Source organism: Hylobates moloch, unplaced genomic scaffold (assembly GCF_009828535.3).
Source record: "Hylobates moloch isolate HMO894 unplaced genomic scaffold, HMol_V3 SCAFFOLD_15, whole genome shotgun sequence".
Lineage (NCBI taxonomy): Eukaryota > Metazoa > Chordata > Mammalia > Primates > Hylobatidae > Hylobates > Hylobates moloch.
Window position 1 is genome coordinate 34,202,888 of NW_026652290.1, and position 24,756 is coordinate 34,227,643.

The window sequence follows — 24,756 nt, forward strand, 5'->3', positions numbered from 1 at the left end:
CTGAACATAAATTTTGAAGATTTCATGGACACTTAACACTTCCCCAATCAATATTCTTGTGATTTCCTATGCCTGTCTTTAATCTCTTAATCCCGTCATCTTCGTAAACTGAGGATGTATGTCGCCTCAGGACCCTGTGATGATAGCGTTAACTGCACAGATTGTTTAAACAATATGAAATCTGGACACCTTGAAAAAAGAACAGGATAACAGCGATGTTCAGGGAACAAAGGAGGTAACCATTAGGTCTGGCTGCCTAAGAGCTGGGTGGAACAGAGCCATATTTCTCTTCTTTCAAAAGCAAATAGGAGAAATATTGCTGAATTCTTTTTCTCAGCAAGGAACATCCCTGAGAAAGAGAATGCGTTCCTAGGGGGAGGTCTCTAAAATGGCCACTCTGGGGACGTCTGTCTTTTACAGTTGTAGCTAAGGGATGAAATAAGCCCCGGTCTCCTGTAGCGCTCCCAGGCATATTAGGATGAGGAAATTCCCACCTAATAAATTTTGGTCAGACTGGTTGTCTGCTCTCAAACCCTGTCTCCCAATAAGATGTTATCAATGACAATGCATGCCTGAAACTTCATTAGCAATTTTAATTTTGCCCCGGTCCTGTGATCTCACCCTGCCTCCATTTGCCTTGTAATATTTTATTACCTTGTGAAGCACGTGATCTCTGTGACCCACACCCTATTCGTACACTCCCTCCCCTTTTGAAAATCACTAATAAAAACTTGCTGGTTTTGCAGCTAAGGGGGCATCAAGGAACCTGCCGACACGTGATGTCTCCCCCAGACACCCAGCTTTAAAAATTTCTCTCTTTGTACCCTTTCCCTTTATTTCTCAGATCAGCCAACACTTAGGGAAAATAGAAAAGGACTCATGTTGAATTATTGGGTGCGGGTTCCCGATAAAGGTGGTGCCATCTCCACCAAACAAGCTGGGCGAATCTCCAGGCCCAGAGGAGAGGCCGGCAGAGATGCTAACAACTGGAAAGTATGAAGTTTTCCCCATGAGCCAGGGAAAAGAGGCAGGTGGTCACCCAGCTCATGTGCAATTCTGAAAGGCTTTCTGCTTCAGGCATGTTTCTAATCCCACTGATTAAGCTCCCAGAGTTTTTCTGTTTTGGAGTTAGACTTGGCCAGAACTGCTCCCCTACTCATGGTTGACAGATGCAATACAGGATGCCCACTCACATTTGTATTTCAGATAAACAACCAGTGATTTCTTTTGAAGAATAAGTATATTCCAAATATTGCACAGAAAATGCATGTACTAAAAATTAATTCACTGTTTATCTAAAATTCAAATTTAACTGGGCAGCCTGTATCTATATTTGCTACAGCTGGAAGTTCTACATGACCCAGCATTTGACACAGCTTTTCATTTTTCTGAGAATGTAAGGGGTTCTTAGGTTATGTTTTAAGGAATTGTCTGAAATTATAGATTGCCTGCATCCTTGCTTCGTCTCCCTAAGCACTCACAGTTACCTCCAATTTCTGAAGCTGATTAAAGTATTATAGCAAAGAGTAATATAATTCATTTGAGTTTCATTTTCTCCCTACTCAGCTTCTGGAATAGTGCACTGCAAATAGAATGGCCTTAAGGCCATCTAAATAGAGGAAGGGAGAAAAGAAGTTATGAATAAACCATAGATATTTATTAATATCTGAACAATCTGGATTTGATTCCAGTTTTAATTATGTGGACTTGTTAGTTCTTCCTCTTGCTTCGGTTTCAAGTATTGAACAACAAATAAGTCATTTATAATCACTCTAAGCTAAATATTGATTGAAAGAACAAAGGCCATTACAATTCAATTTTTTCAACACAGGCTTAGCTCACTCTCCAATGGATGTCCTTTTTTTTTTTTTTTTTTTTTTTGAGACCGAGTCTCGCTCTGTCACCCAGGCTGGAGTGCAGTGGTGCGATCTCGGCTCACTGCAACCTCCACCTCCTGGGTTCAAGCGATTATCCTGCCTCAGCCTCCTGAGTAGCTGGGATTCCAGGCGCACACCATCACACCTGGCTAATTTTTCTATTTTTAGTAGAGTCAGGGTTTCACCATGTTGGCCTGGCTAATCTCAAACTCCTGACCTCAGGTGATCTGCCCACCCTGCCCTCCCAAAGTGCTAGGGTTACAGGCATGAGCCATCGCGCCTGGCCGGGTGTGTTTTAAAACAGTGTGCTGAGTCAAAACATTTTTTAGACATATTCCTTTTATTTTTATTTATTTATTTTTTTGAGATGGAGTCTTGCTCTGTTGCCCAGGCTGGAGTGCAGTGGTGTGATCTCGGCTCACTGCAAGCTCTGCCTCCTGGGTTCATGCCATTCTCCTGCCTTAGCCTCCCAAGTAGCTGGGACTACAGGCACCTGCCACCACATCTGGCTAATTTTTTGTATTTTTAGTAGAGACGGGGTTTCACTGTGTTAGCCAAGATGGTCTCAATCTCCTGACCTTGTGATCCACCCGCCTCGGCCTCCCAAAGTGCTGGGATTACAGGCATGAGCCACTGCACGCAGCCGACATATTCCTTTTAGAAAAAGCAAACAAACAGAGACCTGTTTAAGGGTAGTAACCAGCATTCTGGATTTTACTAACAAAAAAAAGAGTTTGGAAACTCCAGTTATAAATTTTGCAAATGAATCACATTTGAGGCCTGAACAAGATAGTAGTTTGCAACAAGGACATCTAAAGTGCATTGAGAGTTGGAATCTCCTCTCCATGCTCAGAAGCAAACAGTGACAGTTGAAAAGGAGGTTCAGGTAAGAATTAGAGGGGGAGAGTGTATTAGCTTTATCTTGGGTACCCAATATGTCCCAAGACTACAGGATACCTTATTTACATCCAACTTTACATTAACCCTGTGAGATTAATTAAAAAACAAAAGGCTCAGAAGACATAAGTACTAGAAAAGTTACACAGCTATTAAGGGGCAGTTTAAATTCAAACCCATATATTTAGAATGTCAAAGCAATGCTTCTCAAATGTAGACTTAGCACCAACTTTATTCTTATAATTGCTAAATACATTTATTTAATTCTAACCTCATGAGAAAGTACTATTGAGAATAAGAGCAGTGTTTGTAGTCAAGATCACTTTTCAAATTACTTGGAACATTCCGTCTTCCCTGGATCTAGTTTCAGTCCCAATCAGTCATCTTTGGGTCTGGGAGCATATCCTCCCCCATCTCCCAGCCCTTCCTCTCTAGCACACAATGCACTAGACAAAACTGCTAAGGCATTGCCGAATATCTACCACTCTACTCTGATGGCACACAGGGCCAAAAAGATTATAGAATAAAATCTAACTGAAAAATTATAGGTGATTTTTATAAGTCTGTTTAAATGCAAATGCATATGCATCCCAGGCATTCCACCTGGCAGTCTCTATCTCAAGGGCCCATCAACCTCACCATGGCCAGGAGGGAGGGGATGAGGAATAGGGAAAGCCAAAGAATTGATCTTTTCTGAGTTTGCATCCAGAACGTGGACCACAGAGAAATGGTGAACAAAGTCACCCATTATTATTAATAGCTACAATTTATTCAACATTTCCCTGTTGCCAAGCATTAAATAAGCTGTTTTATCTCCCCACAACCATGAGGTGGATAAAGTTAAGATCCCAAATTCAGACCTGAGGAGAAGCGTGATATGAAACAAAGAGAGATTCTGTAACCTGCCATTGCCCACAACTACTGGGAGTTGGCACAGGATTCAAATACAGGCAGCCTAACTTCTGTCTGAAGGATGTCAAGCCACAGTCACCATACTCACCTAGTCCCCACATAATGATGGCACAAGGAACTCGCTTCCTCAATTTTTGCTTAATTTTACTCATTCATTCTTTCAAGAAATAGAAGAATGCCAGGCACTAGGCATACAGCTGGCAGTGAGAAAACAACAGGCCCCATTTCACGTGCCTTAGAGTGTAGTGAAGGAGACAGAAAATGCCAAGAAGTAAACATGCAAAAATAACTGTCAATGGTTGCTCTAAAGGAACACAAAGTGCTATGAGCAAGGAAATAGGAGGGACCTACTTGAGATGACACAGAAAGTCAAAGAAGACTTCTCCAGAAAGGGGGCATCAAAGCTGGGACACCCAGAAAGAGAATCAGACAGCCAGACACACAAGAGCCGACAAGATCTCCAGAAGGAGTGCTGCCATGGGGAGCAAGTGTGGCATGGCCCTGGGGTGCAGGCCAGGCCGGGGGCAGGGACTGAAGCAAGTTGTGAAATTTCTGATTATCAGGGGCAGAATGGATTCCTAAGGCAGCCACTGTCTTCTGTTAACTCTGGAGTTTTCTGCATCCATTTTGCTTTAAATGAGGCATACATGTTTTCATAGCTGTGATGAAACCCCTACAAAGGAAGGAGACTTCTCCAGTTTAGCATTATTTATTTTACTCTTAAAAAATAACAAAGCTGACTCTGGCAGATGTTAATACTGGGAGGTTCAGATCCATCAAGGCCCCCACTGTTAATAGCCCACGAGAAGTCCCTGCAGTCTCTCAGAGAAGTCATTCTGTGTAGAATCTGTAATTTCACAGGCAAGTCCTGCAACTTTTTAATTGTCTAAAATTCCCAGAAGGAACAATTACTGAAATTATCTATGAAGGGTTTAATGGACACAGAGATGAGAGATATAAACAATATGACACTACGTCCTGTTAACTCACAGAGAACGGAAGGGCTGGAACGGGACCCAGCCAGCAGGGTTTGTGACCGCCTCTGCTGTGATGTCACAGCCTGGTGAGGAGGGGGCTGCAGTTCCTCAGGAAACTGCCAGTGGACAAAATCATAAACAAGAGTTCCAGTTCCCTGGAACCTGAGTCGGGAGGCCTGCAACTCACTTTCTCCCTGTTTGCTGGCCCAGACAGGCCTGTGCTAGAGGGCTGGATAGTATGGTAGTGTGGTGGATAAGAGTGCTGCCTCTATCCACAATGCAGCCATATGCTGACTGAAAGATAACTTTCTGTCTGGAAGAGCCCTCTGATTTCTTACACTAATGGCCTTACACAAGATGGAGGATTTTACATTTGATGGAACAAAGCGCTTAAGTGTCAACTACGTGAAGGGAATTCTTCAGCCCACAGCCACCTGTGACATCTGGGATGAGATCTGGAACTTCCAAGCCAAGCCTGATGACCTGCTTATTTCTACCTATCCTAAAGCAGGTAGGTGGAAGGGCTTGCAGGGGAAGGGGAAGAGGAGAGTTAGGAATATAAGTGGGAAGGATGCATTCGTCATGAAATAAAGAAGTTGATCCGGAAAACTCTACTGGACAGAGTGATATGGCCAAGGAAAGTTACTAGTGGAAACTGAAGCTAAACCGAAACATACTAAAATGACATACAAATTTTTAGAATTCAATCTTCCTGTGATGCTATGATGTACTTTCTTTTTTTTTTTTTTTTTACTTTCCCAGGAGAGAGTGAAAACATTTAAGAGCAAAAGGGTAGACTTGTTTATTTATTCGTTCCCAATCTAGGCCCTTATTGCAGATCTTATAAAAAGCTGCTTTGAGTGTGTGAGCTAGAAAGGGGATCCCAAGGCTGATGTGGGAAAGAAATAGAGGAGCTTTTGTTCTGCAATGCTGATATCACCTCAGCAGCCCTCCCATCTCAGGGTCTGAGAACCATCCTTCTGATTTCCACCTTCCTTTGTGGTAAGTTGTGAACCAACTACCTTATCTCAACAATCAGTTTAACAAAGTTGTCTGTAAAAGTAGGACTAGCTTGAGCCGAGCCGCCACATCATAAAAATTGGGGGACGATGAGGTGGAAGTAGTTCTCTATAAATATCTTTGCATATCTACATATCTACTAGAAATAAATTACTCAATCCACACACAAATTGTATATACATTTGCTCTTTGCAAAATCAAGAACGAACACACACACACACACACACACACACCAAAAAATCTAAACCTCAGTATTTTCTGAGACTGTTCAAAACCCTCTTTTGTTCTGATCTCTCAAGATCCTGACAGAAGATTCTGCAGGCACACGGAGGCCATAGTCTCTTCTTTGTCCATCTGTTTCATGTTGGTCCTGATTTCCCAGTCTTACTCATCAGGAGCCCATTCAGGATCCAATTTTTCTGAATGTAAATTTCTAAAAGTAGCCACTGGTGAGGATCACATCTCATCATCTTAACTTCATCGACAATTCCACTTGATTATCAATTCAATACATAAACAATCTTTTCTCTACCTGCCAAACGCAAGTACTAAGATATGGTTCATTTAGGTTTTTCATGGCATTAATGAGGTTTAAGCAATTCAAAAAGCACACTAAGAAAATTAAATGTTTGCCATCTAAAGTAATATTTAATCATAACTAAAACCATACACATTAATGAAGCCTATTTTATTAGAAGGAAGAAGAAACAAGCATAGATGGCAAAAATAGTTCACCCTAAATGTTTAAAAGAATAATACTCTGAATGACACAAGAAAAAAATACATCATAGAATCACTGACCTCTAGAGAATAAATTGAGAAGTCATTCCACTCACCCTGGAACCTCTAGCAACATTTGAATCTGCCCTCATGTTGGCTCATGTCTATAAATTCATTAAATTCATTCATTATAGACATTCAGTGCTATGGCTATGAATTCCCATAAAACTAGTACAAATGGCTGGAATATTCTTTGCATGGATAGCTAAAGATATCTTGGCCCTTCGTCCTGTAATAAAAGTTGCTGCCAGAAAATACAGGACACCAACTAATATAAAACATAAAATGTAATTTAATTTTTTTCTAACCTATGCCCTTATTCTAGGCCTTTAAAAGCACTAAACTGAGAATATGGGCAAAGGAATCTATAACGTTTCAGCCAGATAATACAGGAAAGATCAACCTAGATCAGGATTCAGAAAGCCATCCTGGCTAGGCATGGTGGCTCACACCTGTAATCCCATCACTTTGGGAGGCCAAGGCAGGAGGATCTTTTGAGGCCAGAAGATTGAAACCAGCCTAGGCAACATAGGGAGACTCCTATGTACAAAAAAAACTAAAAATTAGCCAGGCATGGTGGCATGAACTCATAGTCCTAGCTATTTGGGAGGCTGAAGCAAGAGGACCATTGAGCCCAGGAGTTGGAGGCTGCACTGAGCTAGGATCCCACCACTGTACTCCAGACTGGGCAACAGAGCAAGACCCTGTCTCTGGGAAAAAAAAAAAAAGGCATCCTAAAATAACTCAACATCCTCCTAACCTGGATTTTGCCAGAACATCTGGTGCAACATATCTTCATCAAAGGGTAAAGATTATGTTGATAGCACAATATCACTGTATCAGTCAGGATCAATGCAAGACAGACAGACTGAAGCTGGGGGATACCATTCTACCTATGGCCACAGTGGCAGTGGTTAGGTCTAGGGCACTGGGCCATGGAATATGGAATGGTCTCTGCCAAATTTCTATCTGCTGGGGCTACTATCAGCAGCCACCACCTCAGGAAGGATGACTTCTATCTCTCCACTGGCTTCCAAAACTCAGGCTAATGCATCTCACTGGAGGGATCTAAATAGCCTTCAGGATCTTAGTGGAAAAGGAGTTTTGGGAAGGCCTTTTACAGCCTTTCAGCCAATGAGATATGGGGGAAACAGAGAAAGGTGAAAAATGAATACTAAGTGCTAATGGTCAATATCAAGTTCAAGCCCTAATGGTTAATTCATTCAGCCAACAAATACTAAGTGTCTCCTATGCTATGTGACTGGGAAAAAGAGAGTTTGAAAATCATGTGGTCATTTCTCTATAGGAGATCACAATTTGGGGAGAATGTCCTTTCTAAGGACAATACAGCTAAATAAATAGAACAACAATTACAATCCAAATTAATACTTGTGACAGAAAAAAAATACATGTATATTTATCAGTCTAATGTCCATTCAAAATTGGAGTATTTTTTTAAAAATCATATTATGATAATAAGATATAAATAAGGAATGCTATCTTCTGAGGCCCATTTAAAACCTAGCTTTTAAATTCACATAGATGGTCCAGGCATGGTGGCTTACACCTATAATCCCAGCATTTTAGGAGGCCGAGGCGAGCAGATCACTTGAGCTCAGGAGTTCCAGATCAGCCTGGGCAACATGGTAAAAATCCTGTCTCTATAAAAAGTACAAAAATTAGCCAGGGGTGATTGGGCATGTGTGTAACCCCTGCTACTCAGGAGGCTGAGGTGAGAGGATCGCTTGAACCCAGGAGGCAGAGGTTGCAGTGAGCCAAGATTGCACCATTGAACTCCAGCCTTGACACAGAGCAAGACCCTGTCTCAAAAAACAAAACAAAAGACATAGATGTTCTAACAAGTATTTGATCATATTTTAAGGAATGTACTATACTAGATGTCTATTCATCTTCATTTTATCTGTGGGATAAGGAACAACATGGACTCAGGAGATAGTGGAATTAATACAAAATGAAGGTGATGTGGAGAAAAGTAAACGGGCACCGACTCATCAACGATTTCCTTTCCTCGAATGGAAAATCCCATCCTTAGGATCTGGTGAGTATGGAATAGCCACACTTCACTACAGTCCTAAAATGCACTTAGGATTTTTACTGTCTTTGCACCTTTCAAAATTATCTGCTTTCAAACAATTATTGGTGAGTTTCATGGTTTTGTCTTTTTTTAACTGTATCTGGCCATTGTTATACTCCAGACATTTTCTAATGGAATTACTGTTTATACAAAAGTGAGTTAAATTTTGCTTCTCTAGTTAGAAATTAATTTTACTTCAAAAGGATAAGCTCAAGTAAGATAATCCTGGTGAAAGGGTTTGAATTTTCAGGTTCTTATTTATTTGGATGACTGTTATGGTTAGGAATTGTTCTAGTCAAAACATCCATTCATAGGCTAGACGTATTCTCTCACACCAGATCTACAGTTACAATGTTCTTGTAGATGCTTTGAATTGTAGTAGTAATAATGGAAGCAGCAAGACTTGGAAGCAAATAGAGAAAAAATAGTAGAAATTGATCAAAAACCAATTTTGCAGGTTTGGAACAAGCTCATGCAATGCCCTCACCACGGATCCTGAAAACACATCTTCCCTTTCACTTGCTGCCACCATCCTTGCTAGAGAAAAACTGTAAGGTAAAAAGCAAAAGGAATTCAGAGTTGTACTCCTTAAAACAACCTTAGTCTTCCATTTCCTCTTAAAACATTTCATTTGTTAAATAAATATATATATATATACCTCTCCACAATAATCAATATGCAAATTAATATGAATCCTAGCCAGATACGTTGGCTCACGCCTATAATCACAGCCTTTTGGGAGACTGAGATGGGTGGATCAGTTGAGGTCAGGGGTTCGAGACCAGCCTGACCAACACGGTGAAACCCCATCTCTACCAAAAACACAAAATTCGCAGGACGTGGTGACACATGCCTGTAATCCAAGCTACTCAGGAGGCTGAGGCAGGAGACTCGCTTGAACACAGGAGGCGGAGGTTGGAGTGAGCCAAGATCGCGCCATTGCACTCCAGCCTGGGTGACAGAGCAAGACTCCATCTCAAAAAAAAAAAAAAAAAAAAAGTATCCCATAACAAGGATGACAAGAATGCAGCCTCAGAAAAAATGAACTGTATGAAATGTATCCACCTTAACATGACTTGCCTGGGCAGTAACAGCAAAAAAAAAAAAAAAAAAAAAAAAAAATCCTGTTTTTTTTTGCTTCTTCCCTTCCCCTCCCCTCATCATTCCCAGATAATCTATGTAGCAAGAAATCCCAAGGACAACATGGTGTCCTATTACCATTTCCAAAGAATGAATAAAGCACTTCCTGCTCCAGGAACTTGGGAAGAGTATTTTGAGACTTTTCTGGCTGGGAAAGGTGAGAGAATTTAGCTTTGTTTCCCTTCGTTTCTCAAAATCTCCAAACACCCTAGAAGGAAAGAATCTTTTTCTTTTCACCAGCAGGGGCTCTGCCTTCTTTAATGGAACACTCTCACTTCTCTTCAGGAATTCTCCTTTCAGTGGGATAATAGGACCTCTGTGACTCATTGCCTTGTTTTCCATCCCATCCTCCAGTGTGCTGGGGCTCCTGGCATGAACATGTGAAAGGATGGTGGGAAGCCAAAGACAAACACCGTATTCTCTACCTCTTCTATGAGGACATGAAGAAGGTGAGCACATTGCCACCTAATGTGTACCCACTGGACCATAAAACATTTAAGTCATAATGTATTGACCCCATCAGGGACTCAGATTGATGCGGGGAACAGAAAATTGCTGCACTTTGTTGGTTACAGCTGTCATTTGTCAAAGTGCGCGTGGCTGATCATGAGTTTAAGTATCACACAGTCTCACCTGCAACTTCCTGGTGCTCCCAGGGATGCTGCACATTTTCCTTACAGGCAGGTTATTACACAATATGGATGGTGTCATTTTCTCCCTTGCATATCTATTTTAAAATGCAGTTTAGCAGGAAAAAAAATCCTAGCATATTTTGGTTTCTTTGGTTTTTTTTTTTTTTTTTTTTTTTTTTTTGGAGACAGAGGAGTTTCACTCTGTCACCCAGACTGGAGTGCAGTGATGCGATCTCAAGTCACTGCAAGCTCCGTCTCCCAGGTTCAAGCAATTCTCCTGCCTCAGCCTCCGGAGTAGTTGGGATTACAGTCACCTGCCACCACGCCTGGCTAATTATTTGTATTTTTAGTAGAAATGGGGTTTCACCATGTTGGCCAGGCTGGTTTTGAACTCCTGATCTCAAGTGTTCCACCCACCTCGGCCTACTAAAGTGCTAGGATTACAGGCGTGAGCTACCATGCCCAGAGTTTTTATTTCTTATTAGCACTGAGGAACATAATACTTTATTTACTTATTTATTTTGAGATGGAGTCTCACTCTGTCACCCAGGCTGGAGTGCAGTGGCACGATCTCTGGCTCACTGCAAGCTCCGCCTCCCAGATTCATGCCATTCTCCTGCCTCAGCCTCCCAAGTAGCTGGGACTACAGGCACCCGCCACCACGCCTGGCTAATTTTTTGTATTTTTTACTAGAGATGGAGTTTCACCGTGTTAGCCAGGTCTCGATCTCCTGACCTCGTGGTCCGCCTGCCTCAGCCTCCCAAAGTGCTGGGATTACAGGCGTGAGCCACCACGCCCAGCCAATAGCTTTAAGAAACTTTAAGATGTGGTGCAATGGAAAATACTAATGATTTAGATAAAAAATTATTGAAATCAAGTTCTGTCAATTCTTGGTAAAGACACTTAACATCTTGGGAGATTAGTTTTCTTAAATATAAAAATGAAGATAAAAATATTTACCCATTCAAGATTTATTTGAGGACTAAATGAGATAATATCAGGGGATGTTTGTTGTAAATAATCATCTACTCAGCTACTTTCTGTGACCCCACTAAATACAGAGATCTATACAGAATTACAGTCTCTGTTCTTGAATTGGTCATTGAAAGCCTTGATACTCAATAGGTGCTTCACAGACTAGTTGCATGAGCTACTGGAGCCCACTGTAGGCCTGCTAAGTCTAGAGTTTTATAAAATTCCCAGGAGATTCAAGCACACATCACCATTTAGATGCACTTCTCTAAGGTTCAATCACTGCTGGGCCTTGTGATAGGAGTGATTTCTACAAAATATCAAAGGAGTGGAAAATACAGACTATTTTCATGTGGTTTTTAAAATAATTGTTATAGCTCTAGGATTCTCAGAAGCATGACCAAAGAACCAGCAGAACAACCTATGAGGTTATCAGTATAAAATTCCCTCCTTCTTTCTGTTTACTTTGTTTTTACTTGGTACAAAAGTGTTGTGCCACCATACGAAGACTCTGGGCAGATGATGTTTGCCTACAGCATGTATCATAGCCATGTCAGAGAAAGGATATGTCTCTGGGAATGGAGCTCTTTTGTTCAGGTAGACCCTAGCGTATTATGCATGCCAGGAAGAAACTTTATCGAAATAGGTAATCTAAACTCAGAGTCCCTAAAACTTTTAAAAATAATGCTGTGATCTTGTTCTTGAATGTCCCCTCACTGTAGTTCCCACAAAGCTCCCAATTCTCAGCACTCTCTGATTCCTAGCCTGTGTGAGGTCAATCAAATGAAACATTTTTGACATACAAGCTTTTAAAGCAGAAGCCCACTATCAACACAGTGGTCAGGGTAAGTGCTTCCACTTTCACTCCCCACCCGCCCTCTGCTCCTAGAGATGGAGGAGTCCCACAGCCACAGTGATGTCACAAGGTTGTATGTCCCTTTGATAAGAAATCAGTAGCAGTTCCACTTGACTTGGTGGTCTGGTACCAGAGTTACTAGCCATGGGTGCCTCTTGAGGCATGCAAAAAATAAAAATTCTCTCCTCTCCTCCTGCCATCACTGCAGTCTGGGGACATTTCTGTCAATGTTAGAAACAGGATGTAGCTTCCTCTGGGTCAGGTCTTAAATCTTCTGCCCTTGTGCTTCTGAAATGCCTTGAGCAGGGCTTGTGGACATAACCCTGACACATTCCCTTAGTGAACCATTCACTAGGCACTGTATGTCATTGTCTGGCAAATGTTTCACTAACCCTACCCAGTTGATTACATATTAAGGGGAAAAAATTATTAGTGATTCCAATTACCAAAAAAAGAACAATATGGGTCATCACGTTAAAATGAGTCACTTGAGCATTTGTTAAGATTTGTTTTTTATTTTAGCTCGTAATATGTTACTGGTTACTGTCATTAATCCATCATAATATTCTAACTAATTCTATTAAATCATTACTTTTCTTTTGACTCTGATCATAGAACCCAAAGCATGAAATTCAGAAGCTGGCAGAATTTATTGGGAAGAAATTAGATGACAAAGTTCTAGATAAAATTGTCCATTACACTTCATTTGATGTCATGAAACAGAATCCAATGGCAAACTATTCATCAATTCCTGCTGAAATCATGGACCACTCCATTTCTCCATTCATGAGAAAAGGTTTTTATAGTTTATTTTCGTTATAATCTTAAAAGAACTGTCAAATATTTTAAAGCATTTGAGGAGTTTTCTTTCCTGTGTCTAGGAAAAATAGTATCTTTAATAAATGATTTGGGGAAAAGAAGTATTTAAAAAACCACTGATAAAATGAAAATAGTGTTTAATTAGCCAATTATTTTTAAGATTAAGAGAGTAAAATTTGATGTCTAAATCCAACCACTTATCCCCACTTTCCCTTAAGAGTTCTGGCTAATAACATGAAAATATATAGAATTAAGTCAGATAGGGCAAAGAATCCATTTTATAGATGGTTCTATGCTATCAGATTCAGCCACTCAAAGGTACTTACTGAGGGCCTTCTATGTGCCAGGCACTGTTCTAGCCACTGTTTGCAGCAGTGAACAAAACACAAAAATTCATTCCTGCATGGAAATTATACTCTAGTGATAAGCAAAATAAACAAGAATACATAGATAGATAACATTAAGAAAAATAAAACTGCGAAAGGTAACAGGGATTACAATTAGAGAAGTTGGTGGGGGCGGGTCTTATTTTTTCTTCTTCAAATGGTACCTTGGGCCTCCCAGAAATAGGCCCTTCTTGGTCACTTTACAGCATGGGAGCTATAGTCATGAGCACCTACCATGCTTCAATGTGCAACAGGGCACAGAGAAAGACAAGAAAGCCCTTCCGGCCTGCTGTTGTAACATGGTGGTCTTGCTCACCCACTAATGCAGCAAGGTGGCAAGAGGCTCTCCTTGTCTCACAAATCAGACAGGAAAGTTGTCTTCTCTTCAGAATAAGAAAGTGACAGGATAGCAAGAGAAACGTTTTGTTCAATACTGCCCTTCCTGGAACATGGCATAGAAATCATCACACAGAAACAGGAGAATAGGGAAGCACAGACTCTTCCAACAACTATTGATCCTCTCCCCACATAACTGTATTTCAGGGGCAGTGGGAGACTGGAAGAAACACTTCACCGTGGCTCAGAATGAGAGATTTGATGAAGATTACAAGAAGAAAATGGCTGATACCAGACTAACTTTCCACTTCCAGTTCTAGTAAGGAAGAAAAATAACTAAAAATGTTTTAGTTTATTACCCAGTATATTTGGGTAATAATGAAAGTTTAATTCTCACAACAAATGATATCAGATTCTAGTTATCAGAATAGTTTATTGTGTTTGCTCTTGTTCACTCTACTAAAAAATTATTTTAAAAGGCTGGAGGCAAGGTGGTGACAGGCAGCAAGGTGGCGACATGGAAAGAGGGAAGCTCAATAAATCACTAGTTACAATCCTGGTATCATTGTCAATTATCATATTTACATTTTCTACAATCATGTGCTTCTTAACATATTGAAAATGCTTCAGTCCTCACATGATAATACACTAACATTTTCAGATTAAGTTTTGGTTCAAGTTAATTTTTTGTTTTTTTTTTGAGACGGAGTCTTGCTCTGTTGCCCAGGCTGGTGTGCAGTGGCACGATCTCGGCTCACTGCAAGCTCACGCCATTCTCCTGCCTCAGCCTCCTGTGTAGCTGGGACTACAGGCGCCCGCCACCACTCCTGGCTAATTTTTTTTTGTATTTTTAGTAGAGATAAGGTTTCACTGTGTTAGCCAGTATATTCTCGATCTCCTGACCCCGTGATCCACCCGCCTCGGCCTCCCAAAGTGCTGAGATTACAGGCGTGAGCCACTGCGTGCAGCCGGTTCAAGTTAATTTTTAAATGCATCACTAACGTGTAAATAGTGACTGTTCCAGCAATTTTTTGGTGGTGAAGTAACCATCAAGTGATTCAGTTTCCTCTTGGAACCCTCCAAGAAAAACTTCAGGGTCCTAGTGTAATACATCTGTCCCCATCTCTCACTGGCATATATATTTAACTGGACTCACTCTCCCACCCTCAGCTAATGCTACAATCCTGGAGTCACCTCCTGACTCATCTTTCCCAGTGTCACCACAATCCATTCTAATCTGTCAGCAAAATCTGTCAGTTTTAATCTATGAAATCTCTTACCAATATTTCCATCTAACCATTCTTTGTTTTCCTTCTATTTCTATAGCCACCCTTCTGATTCAGAAACCTTTTACTTCTTGCCTCAACTAGTATAATAGCTTCCTAACTCATTTCTCTCTGTTTCACACAGATGGCAAGGTTATTTTCCTTAAAAAGACTCTTATTATGTTCTTCCTTAACTCAAAATCCTTCAATGACTGAATTTTCACTGCCCGAAAGATAAATCCCAAGATTTTAGCCATGCATTCAAAAGTAGCTATAACCATGACTCCAGCCTTCACTTCCAGCTTCACCTTCCAAACCACCTCCATATTCCAGCAAATTAGCCTACTTAACTGGGTCCTAGTCACATCTTACCGCTTCCTACCCTCCCAGTTTTATTTATACCAAGCCTCCTCCTGAAATTTCCCTTCCTTTCTTTCTACCTACCGAAGACATATAACATGCTTCAATAACTGGTCCCTTCCTCCTACAAACACTACAACCTGGAAAGAACTCTTGCTTTTCCGAAGTCCTCTACTCTTGGTGTAACTCTTTTGCGATGAAGATTAAAGTGTATTATTGTAACTCTCATGTTTCTGTATTGTCTCCCTTTGCTTATTTTAATTTTTACTTGTTTGTTTTTTTCTCCAAGATAGGGATATTGCTGTATATTTCATTGCACGCCAAACAGTATATAACATGCTCAAATAGCTGAAAAAACATGTCAGGGAAATTCTAAAAAGCTAACGCATATATTTCAAGTAGACAGTCCCTAAAGGCACTCTAATTTATAGCTATGATGTTCAATATGCTAGACACTAGTCACGTGTGGCTATTTAAATTTAAATTTCTTAAAACAAAATACAATTATAATTCAGTTCTTCATTTTTACCAGCCAACTTTCAATTGCTCAGTAGACACGAATGGCTACAGGGTATCATATTGGGCAGTGCAGATTCTAAAACATTTCTAACATCAGAGAACCTTCTATTGGACAAGAATTTTTTTTTTTTTTTTTTGAGACAGGGTCTTACTCTGTTGCCGAGGCTGGAATGCAGTGGTGTGATCACAGCTCATTGCAACCTCCATCTGCTGGGTTTGAGGGCAATCCTCCCATCCCAAGCAACTGGGACCAGAGGTTCACACTGGCTAATTTTTGTGGAGCAGTTTCAACCATGTTGCCCAGGCTGATCTCAAACCCTTGAGTTCAAGTGATCCTACCACCTCAGCCACCTGAGTAGCTGGGACTACAGGCATGCACCACCATTCCTGGCTAATTTTTTGTTTCTGTTGTTTTTTTGTAGAGACAAGGTTTTGCCAGTTGCCCCAGGCTGGTCTTGAACTGCTGGACACAAGCAATCCACCTGCCTTGGCCTCCTAAAGTGCTGGGATTACAGGCATGAGCCACCATGCCCAGCCTACCTCTTACTTTCCTGCAAATCCCCTCCATACCCCCAGCAAGCAAAACCAATCTCCGTGGTTTAGTTACTTAGCTCCAGCCCCAACTAGACCAACTCGGTTTGGTCTTCACTTGGCCTATTCTCTCAAGTCTTTTGAAACTAGTGATTAAGATATTGTATTCTAGATCTATTCAAGATTATTTCCATTTCATCAGAGAATTAAAATAATGCATTTAGACTTTGTAACCTTTCTGATACATTCAGTCTGTAAATACAGGGTACACATTTGGCGTTTTGCCACACCAGAGCAATAACCTTTGACTTCTGTGGAGGAGGTCTGGACTTGAACCAAGAAAATATTAAAGGAAATCAAAGCTCGTGTGTAGAGATGCAAGAGGTAACCTACTGCAATAATATAAGCATTATGATTCTATGTAAAGTATTTAGAAACTCATACACTTTGGCAATGTTAAGAGATTTTATACAACTGAAAGGCCTCAGGAGGCCACCTCGATCCTATTTATTTCTGAATAACCAGTGGGAACATAATTTTAAAAATAAATACACATCATACTGTTTCAAACTTAAATCCAGCATTTGAGAAATGAAAATTCACCCTATAATTAGAAATACCTCATGAAACAGAAAATTACATAGTAGATGGTTTCTGTACTACCTAACTTGAAGTGCTAACAGAAACAACAGCATACTCAGGTTGGGTGCCACTGAGAACAAAGGTGGCTCATTACGGCATCAGAGAAACTGCACTATTAGAAGCAAACACCAGGGAAAGCAAGAGATGACGAGCTTCTGATGAAAAACAGACATACCTCTTTAACTGACAGTCTGTAAAGAACAGTAGAGGTGACTGCTTTTTCAAATGCCCAAATCTCAGCAAAAAATCACAAGGCATACAAAGACACAGGAACACACAGCCCAACAAAAGGAACAAAATAAATCTCCAGAAACCAGCCCTAAATGTTACAGGTAGTTAGACACGCATGCATGGGGCAGGAGAGACTTCTTCCCTTACCCACCAGGAATGTTGGGCCATCATCAGGTAATGATTCAACAGTTCTCCCATTAACTCTCTAAAAATGATCATTTGGCAGCCGGCACCAGGGAGAGACAATCTACTGATGGTCCACAGCTGTCACATTAAAGTGTTAATTGAATGCAGGCACCAGTGAGAAGCAACTTCCCAAAGAGATAAAAACACTTGAGATTGGTATTAAAATCTCAGGGACTGGGCAAATAAGCCCAGGCATGCATATTAAGAGACAAAATGGCAGAGTATGACCTTCTGAGGGGACTCCACCAGAAAAGGGAAGAAAGCCTCAGATGGGCATGCATACAGCTTCCTAAACATACTGCTCATGCTCACTTCCCAAGTGTAAGAAGGGCACTGTGCATGCAGGCAGCCCACCTGAAGGGAAGAATCATGGGAAAAAGAGTGCAAGATACCAGAAGTGAACCATCCTGTAAAGTCCTAGGATTAAGGTTAAATGCCACACTTGACCTTCACAGTGCCTGCTTGGGTCTCTTCTAAGTGTACTTTCCTTCCTTTCCTGCTCTAAAGCTTTTTAATAAACTTCCACTCCTGCTCTGAAACTCGGTCTCTTTTTCTGCCTTATGCCCCTCAGTCAAGTTGTTTCTTCTGAGGAGGCAAGAATTGAGGTGGCTGCAGATCTGTACAGATTCACTGCTGGTAACTTGGATGCCTTCTGCCCCTAACATAAAGAAGTGGAGATCTACTAATTACCTAAAAGAGAATTTGACATTCAAAATAACCATGGTAAAGATACGCAACGAGCTAAAACAGAACACAGAAAGACAATTAAATGAAATCAGGAAAATGATGCATGAAAAAATAAGAATAGCAACAAAGAGATAAAAACTATTATAACAACCAAACAAATTCTGGAGCCAAAGAATCAATAACCAAACTTGAAAATGCACATACGGTTCAAAAAGGCAGACTTCATCAGACAGAAGAACCAGTTTAATGCATATAAAGTAAGTGTGTGTGTAATGATGTCTTGACATCTTTACAAACCTTCCTGTTTGGGGAAAGACTGCCCCTCCTGGGTTCAGCCAATTCTTAGAAATAGCAAGGGCTCAGCCAGGAGAGTGGCTTTGATATACAAACTAATAAATCTAAAGCCCTAACTTCCCTTTCGAGCTCATATGCCCCAGGAGGTATGCTTTAATCAACCACAACCAGGTACCAAGCAACTAGGGACAAACCTATAGCTTAGATGACACCAAAATTATTCAAATAGTCAAACTTAAGATATTTAGTCTGCCCTCCCTTTTGTTTCTCACGTAAACCCCAGTAAAGACTCTAGTCAAAACTTCCCCTCATTCCCCTCATTCCTGTTTCCTGTCTCCTGTTTCCTGCCTCCTGACCAATCACATGACCTTGTGTGTCACGCTGTGTCTCCTCTCCTACCAGCTGTCAGTATAATAAGCCTTGCCTTCCTGAGTCTCTCCAGTCAGCTATACCTAACCATCACATAAAAGACAGAACAATCAGTGAACTTGAAAATAAGTAATTTAAAATTATTGAATGGAAGAAATGCACTGAAAATAAGTAATTTAAAATTATTGAATAGAAGGCCGGGCGCAGTGGCTCACACCTGTAATCCCAGCACTTTGGGAGGCCGAGGCGGGCGGATCATGAGGTCAGGAGATCGAGACCATCCTGGCTAACACAGTGAAACCCCATCCCTACTAAAAATACAAAAAATTAGCTGGGCGCAGTGGCAGGCACCTGTAGTCTCAGCTACTCGGGAGGCTGAGGCAGGAGAATGGCGTGAACCCGGGAGGCGGAGCTTGCAGTGAGCAGAGATCATGCCACTGCACTCCAGCCTGGGCAACAGAGTAAGACTCCGTCTCAAAAAAAAAAAAAAAAAAAATTATTGAATAGAAGAAGAAAAGAGGAAGAATAAAAGTGAAGACAGCCTGTGGGACTTATAGGACTCCATTAGGAGGAATAAATATGCACTATGAAGTTTCAGAAAGAGACAATAGAAAAAGAGAGCTAATATGAAGAAATAATAGCTAAAAATGTTACAAATCTGAGAAAAGAAGTGCACATACAAATTCAAGAGACTAAATGAACTCCAACTGGGATAAACTGAAAGATACTTACACTGAAACACATTATGATCACACTCTCAAAAGTTACAGAAAAGGAGAATCTTTTCTTAAATTTTTTATTTTTCATTTTTGTGGGTGCATAGATAGTATACATATTTATATATTTTTTATATATATTTATATGTACATTTACTGGGTAAATGAGATGTTTTGTTTCAGGCATGCAATGCATAATAATCACATCATGGAAAATAGGGTATCCATCCCCTCTAGCATTTATTCTTTGTGTTATACACAATCCAATTATACTATTTGGGCTATTTTTAAATGTCCAATTAAATTGTTATTGACTATAGTCATCCTGTTTTGCTATCAAATACTAGGTCTTATTCACTCTTTCTTTTTTTTTTTTTTGGACCCATTAACCATCCCCATCTTCCTCCTACCACCTACTAATCTTACCAGCCTCTTGGTAACCCATCATTCTACTTTTTATCTTCATGAGTTCCATTGTTTTGATTTTTAGATCCCACAAATAAGCAAGAAGATGTGATGTTTGTATTTCTATGCCTGGCTTACTTCACTTAATATAATGACCTCCAGTTCTATCCATGTTGTTGCAAGTCACAGGATCTCATTATTCCTGATGGCAGAATAGTAGTCTGTTGTGTATAAGAACCACATAGAAAAAAAGAATCTTGAAAGCAGCAAAAGAAAAGCAATTCATCAGATACAAGGGAGCCTCTATCAGATTATCACATTTCTCAGCAGAAACCTCACAGGCCAGAAGGAAGTAGAATAATATATTCAAAGAACTAAAAGAAAAAAAACTGCCGACCAAGAATACTATGTCTAGCAAACTCTCCTTCCAGAACTGGAGAAATTAAGACTTTCCCATAAAAACAAAAGCTGAGAGCCCATCACCATTAGACTTTCCCTAAAGGCAATATTAAAGGCAGTCCTTCAAGTTAAAATGAAACAATGCTATCCAGTAACATGCAACTATGTGAAAATATAAAGCTTCTAGTAAAAGTAAAGATATAGGCAAATATGGAATCCTACAGTATTGTATGTTGATATGAAAATCACTTTTATCAAAATCACTTGACATCTCAGGTCACTGCAAAATAAGTCAGTCACTTGACCAGAGTGATAACTCAAGGATTTCAAAAAAAGGCAAAAACCTTCATTCTTTAAGAGAGGAATGTTAATTTTCCAAACAATAAGCCCTAATAAAAACAGCATGAAACTGATTAAATGTTTTTTAAAATGTAGAAACAACCTATAAAATTTTAATCTTGACTATAAGATATAACTTCCACAAGGCTTTTATAATCTTTATTAAGGAGTCAGTTAATGCTTCAAGAAAACCTTGTTAATCTGACATAGGGGCCCATATGCTGCTCTTGCATCCATGTGCCATTGACATTAATAATTAATTTATAGAGAAACTGAAGGGATTTTATCTCTCAAAATCAGCCCTTAAAATCTCACAAGCCCACCTCTTCCACAATAGTCCCTGGGCCTTGAGGAGTTGAATAGTTTTAATTTCTGGCCCTGTGTTTCAGGAATGCAGTTTATTTTGATTGTCATCTTCAACTGGACTTGTAGATGGGGTTTAATTGCTGTCAAGGTTTAAAATTTAGCAGGACTTGGTGTTCTTTTAGACCCAGGAGTCAAAGCCCTGTAACTCAATGTCACAAGTACATTAAAGGCACATACAGAAAGATACATGGATATAAAAACCTTAGTTTTTTTTAATTTAATCTCAGTTTTTTCCTAAGCAAACCAAAACTTGATAATAATGGCATAGGAATTGCTTCAATAAACAATAAAATCTGTTAGGCCAGTTACCAAAAGGCAAAAGAAAAGACCTTCTGCACTGCACAGAAATTTATTTATTTTTTTTTTTTATGATACGGAGTTTCGTTCTTGTTGCCCAGGCTGGAGTGCAATGGCACGATCTCTGCTCACCGCAACCTCCACTTCCCAGGTTCCAGCAATTTTCCTGCCTCAACCTCCCAAGGAGCTGGGATTACAGGCATGCGCCACCACGCCCAGCTAATTTTGTATTTTTAGTAGAGACGGGGTTTCTCCATGTTGGTCAGGCTGGTCTTGAACTCCTGTTCTCAGGTGATGCACCTGCCTCAGCCTCCCAAAGTCCTGGGATTAGAGGCGTGAGCCACCACAACTGGCCCATAACCTTTAAATAAGCTTTGAATTAGACAAAAGTTGTTTGCCTTTTTTAAAAAGACACATTTTTAGAAAGAATTTTTTCCTACAATATATTTTATTGGAAAATATTCAAATAATGAAGTATCTATTATTTAACTTAATATAACTTTAGATTCCAAATTATGACGTTTGTCTACAAGTATTTATTCCATAACATTCACCTAATTATCTTTTTTTTTTTTTTTTTTTTGAGACAGAGTCTCGCTCTGTCATCCAGGCTGGAGTGCAGTGGCATGATCTCGGTTCACTGCAACCTCTGCCTCCCGGGTTCAAGTGATTCTCCTGCCTCAGCCTCCCAAGTAGCTGGGATAACAGGCACGTGGCACCACACCCAGTTAATTTTTTGTATTTTTAGTAGAGACAGGGTTTTGCCATGTTTTCCAGGATGGTCTTGATCTCCTGACCTCGTGATCCGCCTGCCTTGGCCTCCCAAAATTCTGGTATTACAGGCATCAGCCACCATGTCTAGCCTAATTAACTTATTTTAATCATTTACCTAGACTATGAAAACTGTGATAGTCATCATTTAAAGATATGAAACTCACCACTGCAAAATTATAACTGAAACAGTGAAAAACATATGACCTAGCCAACTCTATCTTGCTTCTAACCTCCAAGTGTCCTTGTTCATACCTAGATGTGGGCCAAACTAACTGTGGGAGGAATTTAGTTTCTACTTTAGTTTTTAAACAAGATGGTAACAGTCCTTTCCCAAAACAAACCTTACTGCCTACGGACTAAACTGCCTAAAGCCACAAGATTAGAAGTTATAATAATTTAACTGAACAATTCAAGATACAGCTATTTTCCTTAAACCAGTATCAATGTCTTATTTATTAAAAATTACACAAGCAGGCCGGGCACGGTGGCTCACGCTTGTAATCCCAGCACTTTCGGAGGCCGAGGTGGGTGGATCACGAGGTCAGGAGATCGAGACCACGGTGAAACCCCGTCTCTACTAAAAATACAAAAAAAATTAGCCAGGTGTAGTGGCGGGCGCCTGTAGTCCCAGCTACTTGGAGAGGCTGAGGCAGGAGAATGGCGTGAACCCGGGAGGCGGAGCTTGCAGTGAGCCGAGATTGCGCCACTGCACACTAGCCTGGGCGACACAGCAAGACTCCATCTCAAAAAAAAAAAAAAAAAATTACACAAGCAAAGATCATTCTGTTTTGGGCTGGGTTTATAGTTTTCTAACCCTTATGCGAAATTTTGACATCTTATAGTATTTGGCAGGGATAAGTATAAAATTGCTTGATCAATAAATGCAAACAAAAACACATGCTGGCAGTTCTTAAGACATTTCTAATATTACTTTACCAATAATTTTAAAGCCAACTTATTTATTAAAGTTATATAACCTTGACAAAGCTTTTGATGGGAGGGAGCCAAGATGGCCGAATAGGAACAGCTCTGGTCTACAGCTCTCAGCATGAGCGACGCAGAAGACGGGTGATTTCCGCATTTCCATCTGAGGTACCGGGCTCATCTCACTAGGGAGTGCCAGACAGTGGGCGCAAGACAGTGGGTGCAGCGCACTGTGCATGAGCCGAAGCAGGGCGAGGCATTGCCTCACTCAGGAAGCGCAAGGGGTCAGGGTGTTCCCTTTCCTAGGAAAAGAAAGGGGTGACAGATGGCACCTGGAAAATCAGCTCACTCTCACCCTAATACTGCACTTTTCCGACGGGCTTAAAAAACAGCACACCAGGAGATTATGTCCCGCACCTGGCTCAGAGGGTCCTATGCCCACGGAGTCTCACTGATTGCTAGCACAGCAGTCTGAGATCAAACTGCAAGGTGGCAGTGAGGCTGGGGGAGGGGCGCCGGCCATTGCCCAGGATTGCTTAGGTAAACAAAGCAGCCAGGAAGCTCGAACTGGGTGGAGCCCACCACAGCTCAAAGAGGCCTGCCTGCCTCTGTAGGCTCCACCTCTGTGGGCAGGGCACAGACAAACAAAAAGACAGCAGTAACTTCTGCAGACTTAAATGTCCCTGTCTGACAGCTTTGAAGAGAGTAGTGGTTCTCCCAGCACGCAGCTGGAGATCTGAGAATGGGCAGACTGCCCCCTCAAGTGGGCCCCTGACCCCTGACCCCTGAGCAGCCTAACTGGGAGGCACCCCCAAGTAGGGGCAGACTGACACCTCACACGGCTGGGTACTCCTATGAGACAAAACTTTCAGAGGAACGATCAGGCAGCAGCATTCGCGGTTCACGAAAATCTGCTGTTCTGCAGCCTCCACTGCTGATACCCAGGCAAACAGGGTCTGGAGTGGACCTATAGCAAACTCCAACAGATCTACACACCTGAGGGTCCTGTCTGTTAGAGGAAAACTAACAAACAGAAAGGACATCCACACCAAAAACCCATCTGTACATCACCATCATCAAAGACTAAAAGTAGATAAAACCACAAAGATGGGGAAAAAACAGAGCAGAAAAACTGGAAATTCTAAAAAGCAGAGCACCTCTCCTTCTCCAAAGGAACACAGTTCCTCACCAGCAACGGAACAAAGCTGGATGGAGAATGACTTTGACAAGTTGAGAGAAGAAGGCTTCAGACGATCAAACTACTCCAAGCTACAGGAGGAAATTCAAACCAAAGGCAAAGAAGTTAAAAACTTTGAAAAAAATTTAGACGAATGTATAACTAGAATAACCAATACAGAGAAGTGTTTAAAGGAGCTGATGGAGCAGAAAGCCAAGGCTCGAGAACTACATGAAGAATGCAGAAGCCTCAGGAGCCGATGTGATCAACTGGAAGAAAGGGTATCAGTGATGGAAGATGAAATGAATGAAATGAAGCCAGAAGGGAAGTTTAGAGAAAAAAGAATAAAAAGAAACGAACAAAGCCGCCAAGAAATATGGGACTATGTGAAAAGACCAAATCTATGTCTGATTGGTGTACCTGAAAGTGATGGGGAGAATGGAACCAAGTTAGAAAACACTCTGCAGGATATTATCCAGGAGAACTTCCCCAATCTAGCAAGGCAGGCCAACATTCAGATTCAGGAAATACAGAGAACGCCACAAAGATACTCCTCGAGAAGAGCAACTCCAAGAC

The 24,756-nt window shown here is 40.9% G+C and overlaps 1 protein-coding gene across 2 annotated transcripts; it reads left to right on the forward strand.

Annotated features, from left to right (window-relative positions):
* The first annotated feature begins 4,720 nt into the window (after positions 1-4,720).
* LOC116483971 (sulfotransferase 1C4) lies at positions 4,721-23,348 on the forward strand. 2 transcript variants are annotated; one of them, XM_032178551.2, is made up of 8 exons: positions 4,721-5,174; positions 8,397-8,522; positions 9,016-9,113; positions 9,729-9,855; positions 10,053-10,147; positions 12,774-12,954; positions 13,907-14,018; positions 23,067-23,348. In XM_032178551.2, exons 1-8 carry the CDS (start codon positions 5,006-5,008, stop codon positions 23,071-23,073), a joined length of 915 nt encoding a protein of 304 aa, XP_032034442.2. In that variant the 5' UTR covers positions 4,721-5,005; the 3' UTR covers positions 23,074-23,348. The 2 variants fall into 2 exon arrangements, with proteins under 2 accessions (XP_032034442.2, XP_058285159.1); XM_058429176.1 differs by lacking the exon at positions 23,067-23,348 and adding an exon at positions 16,266-16,293.
* Positions 23,349-24,756: the final 1,408 nt, after the last annotated feature.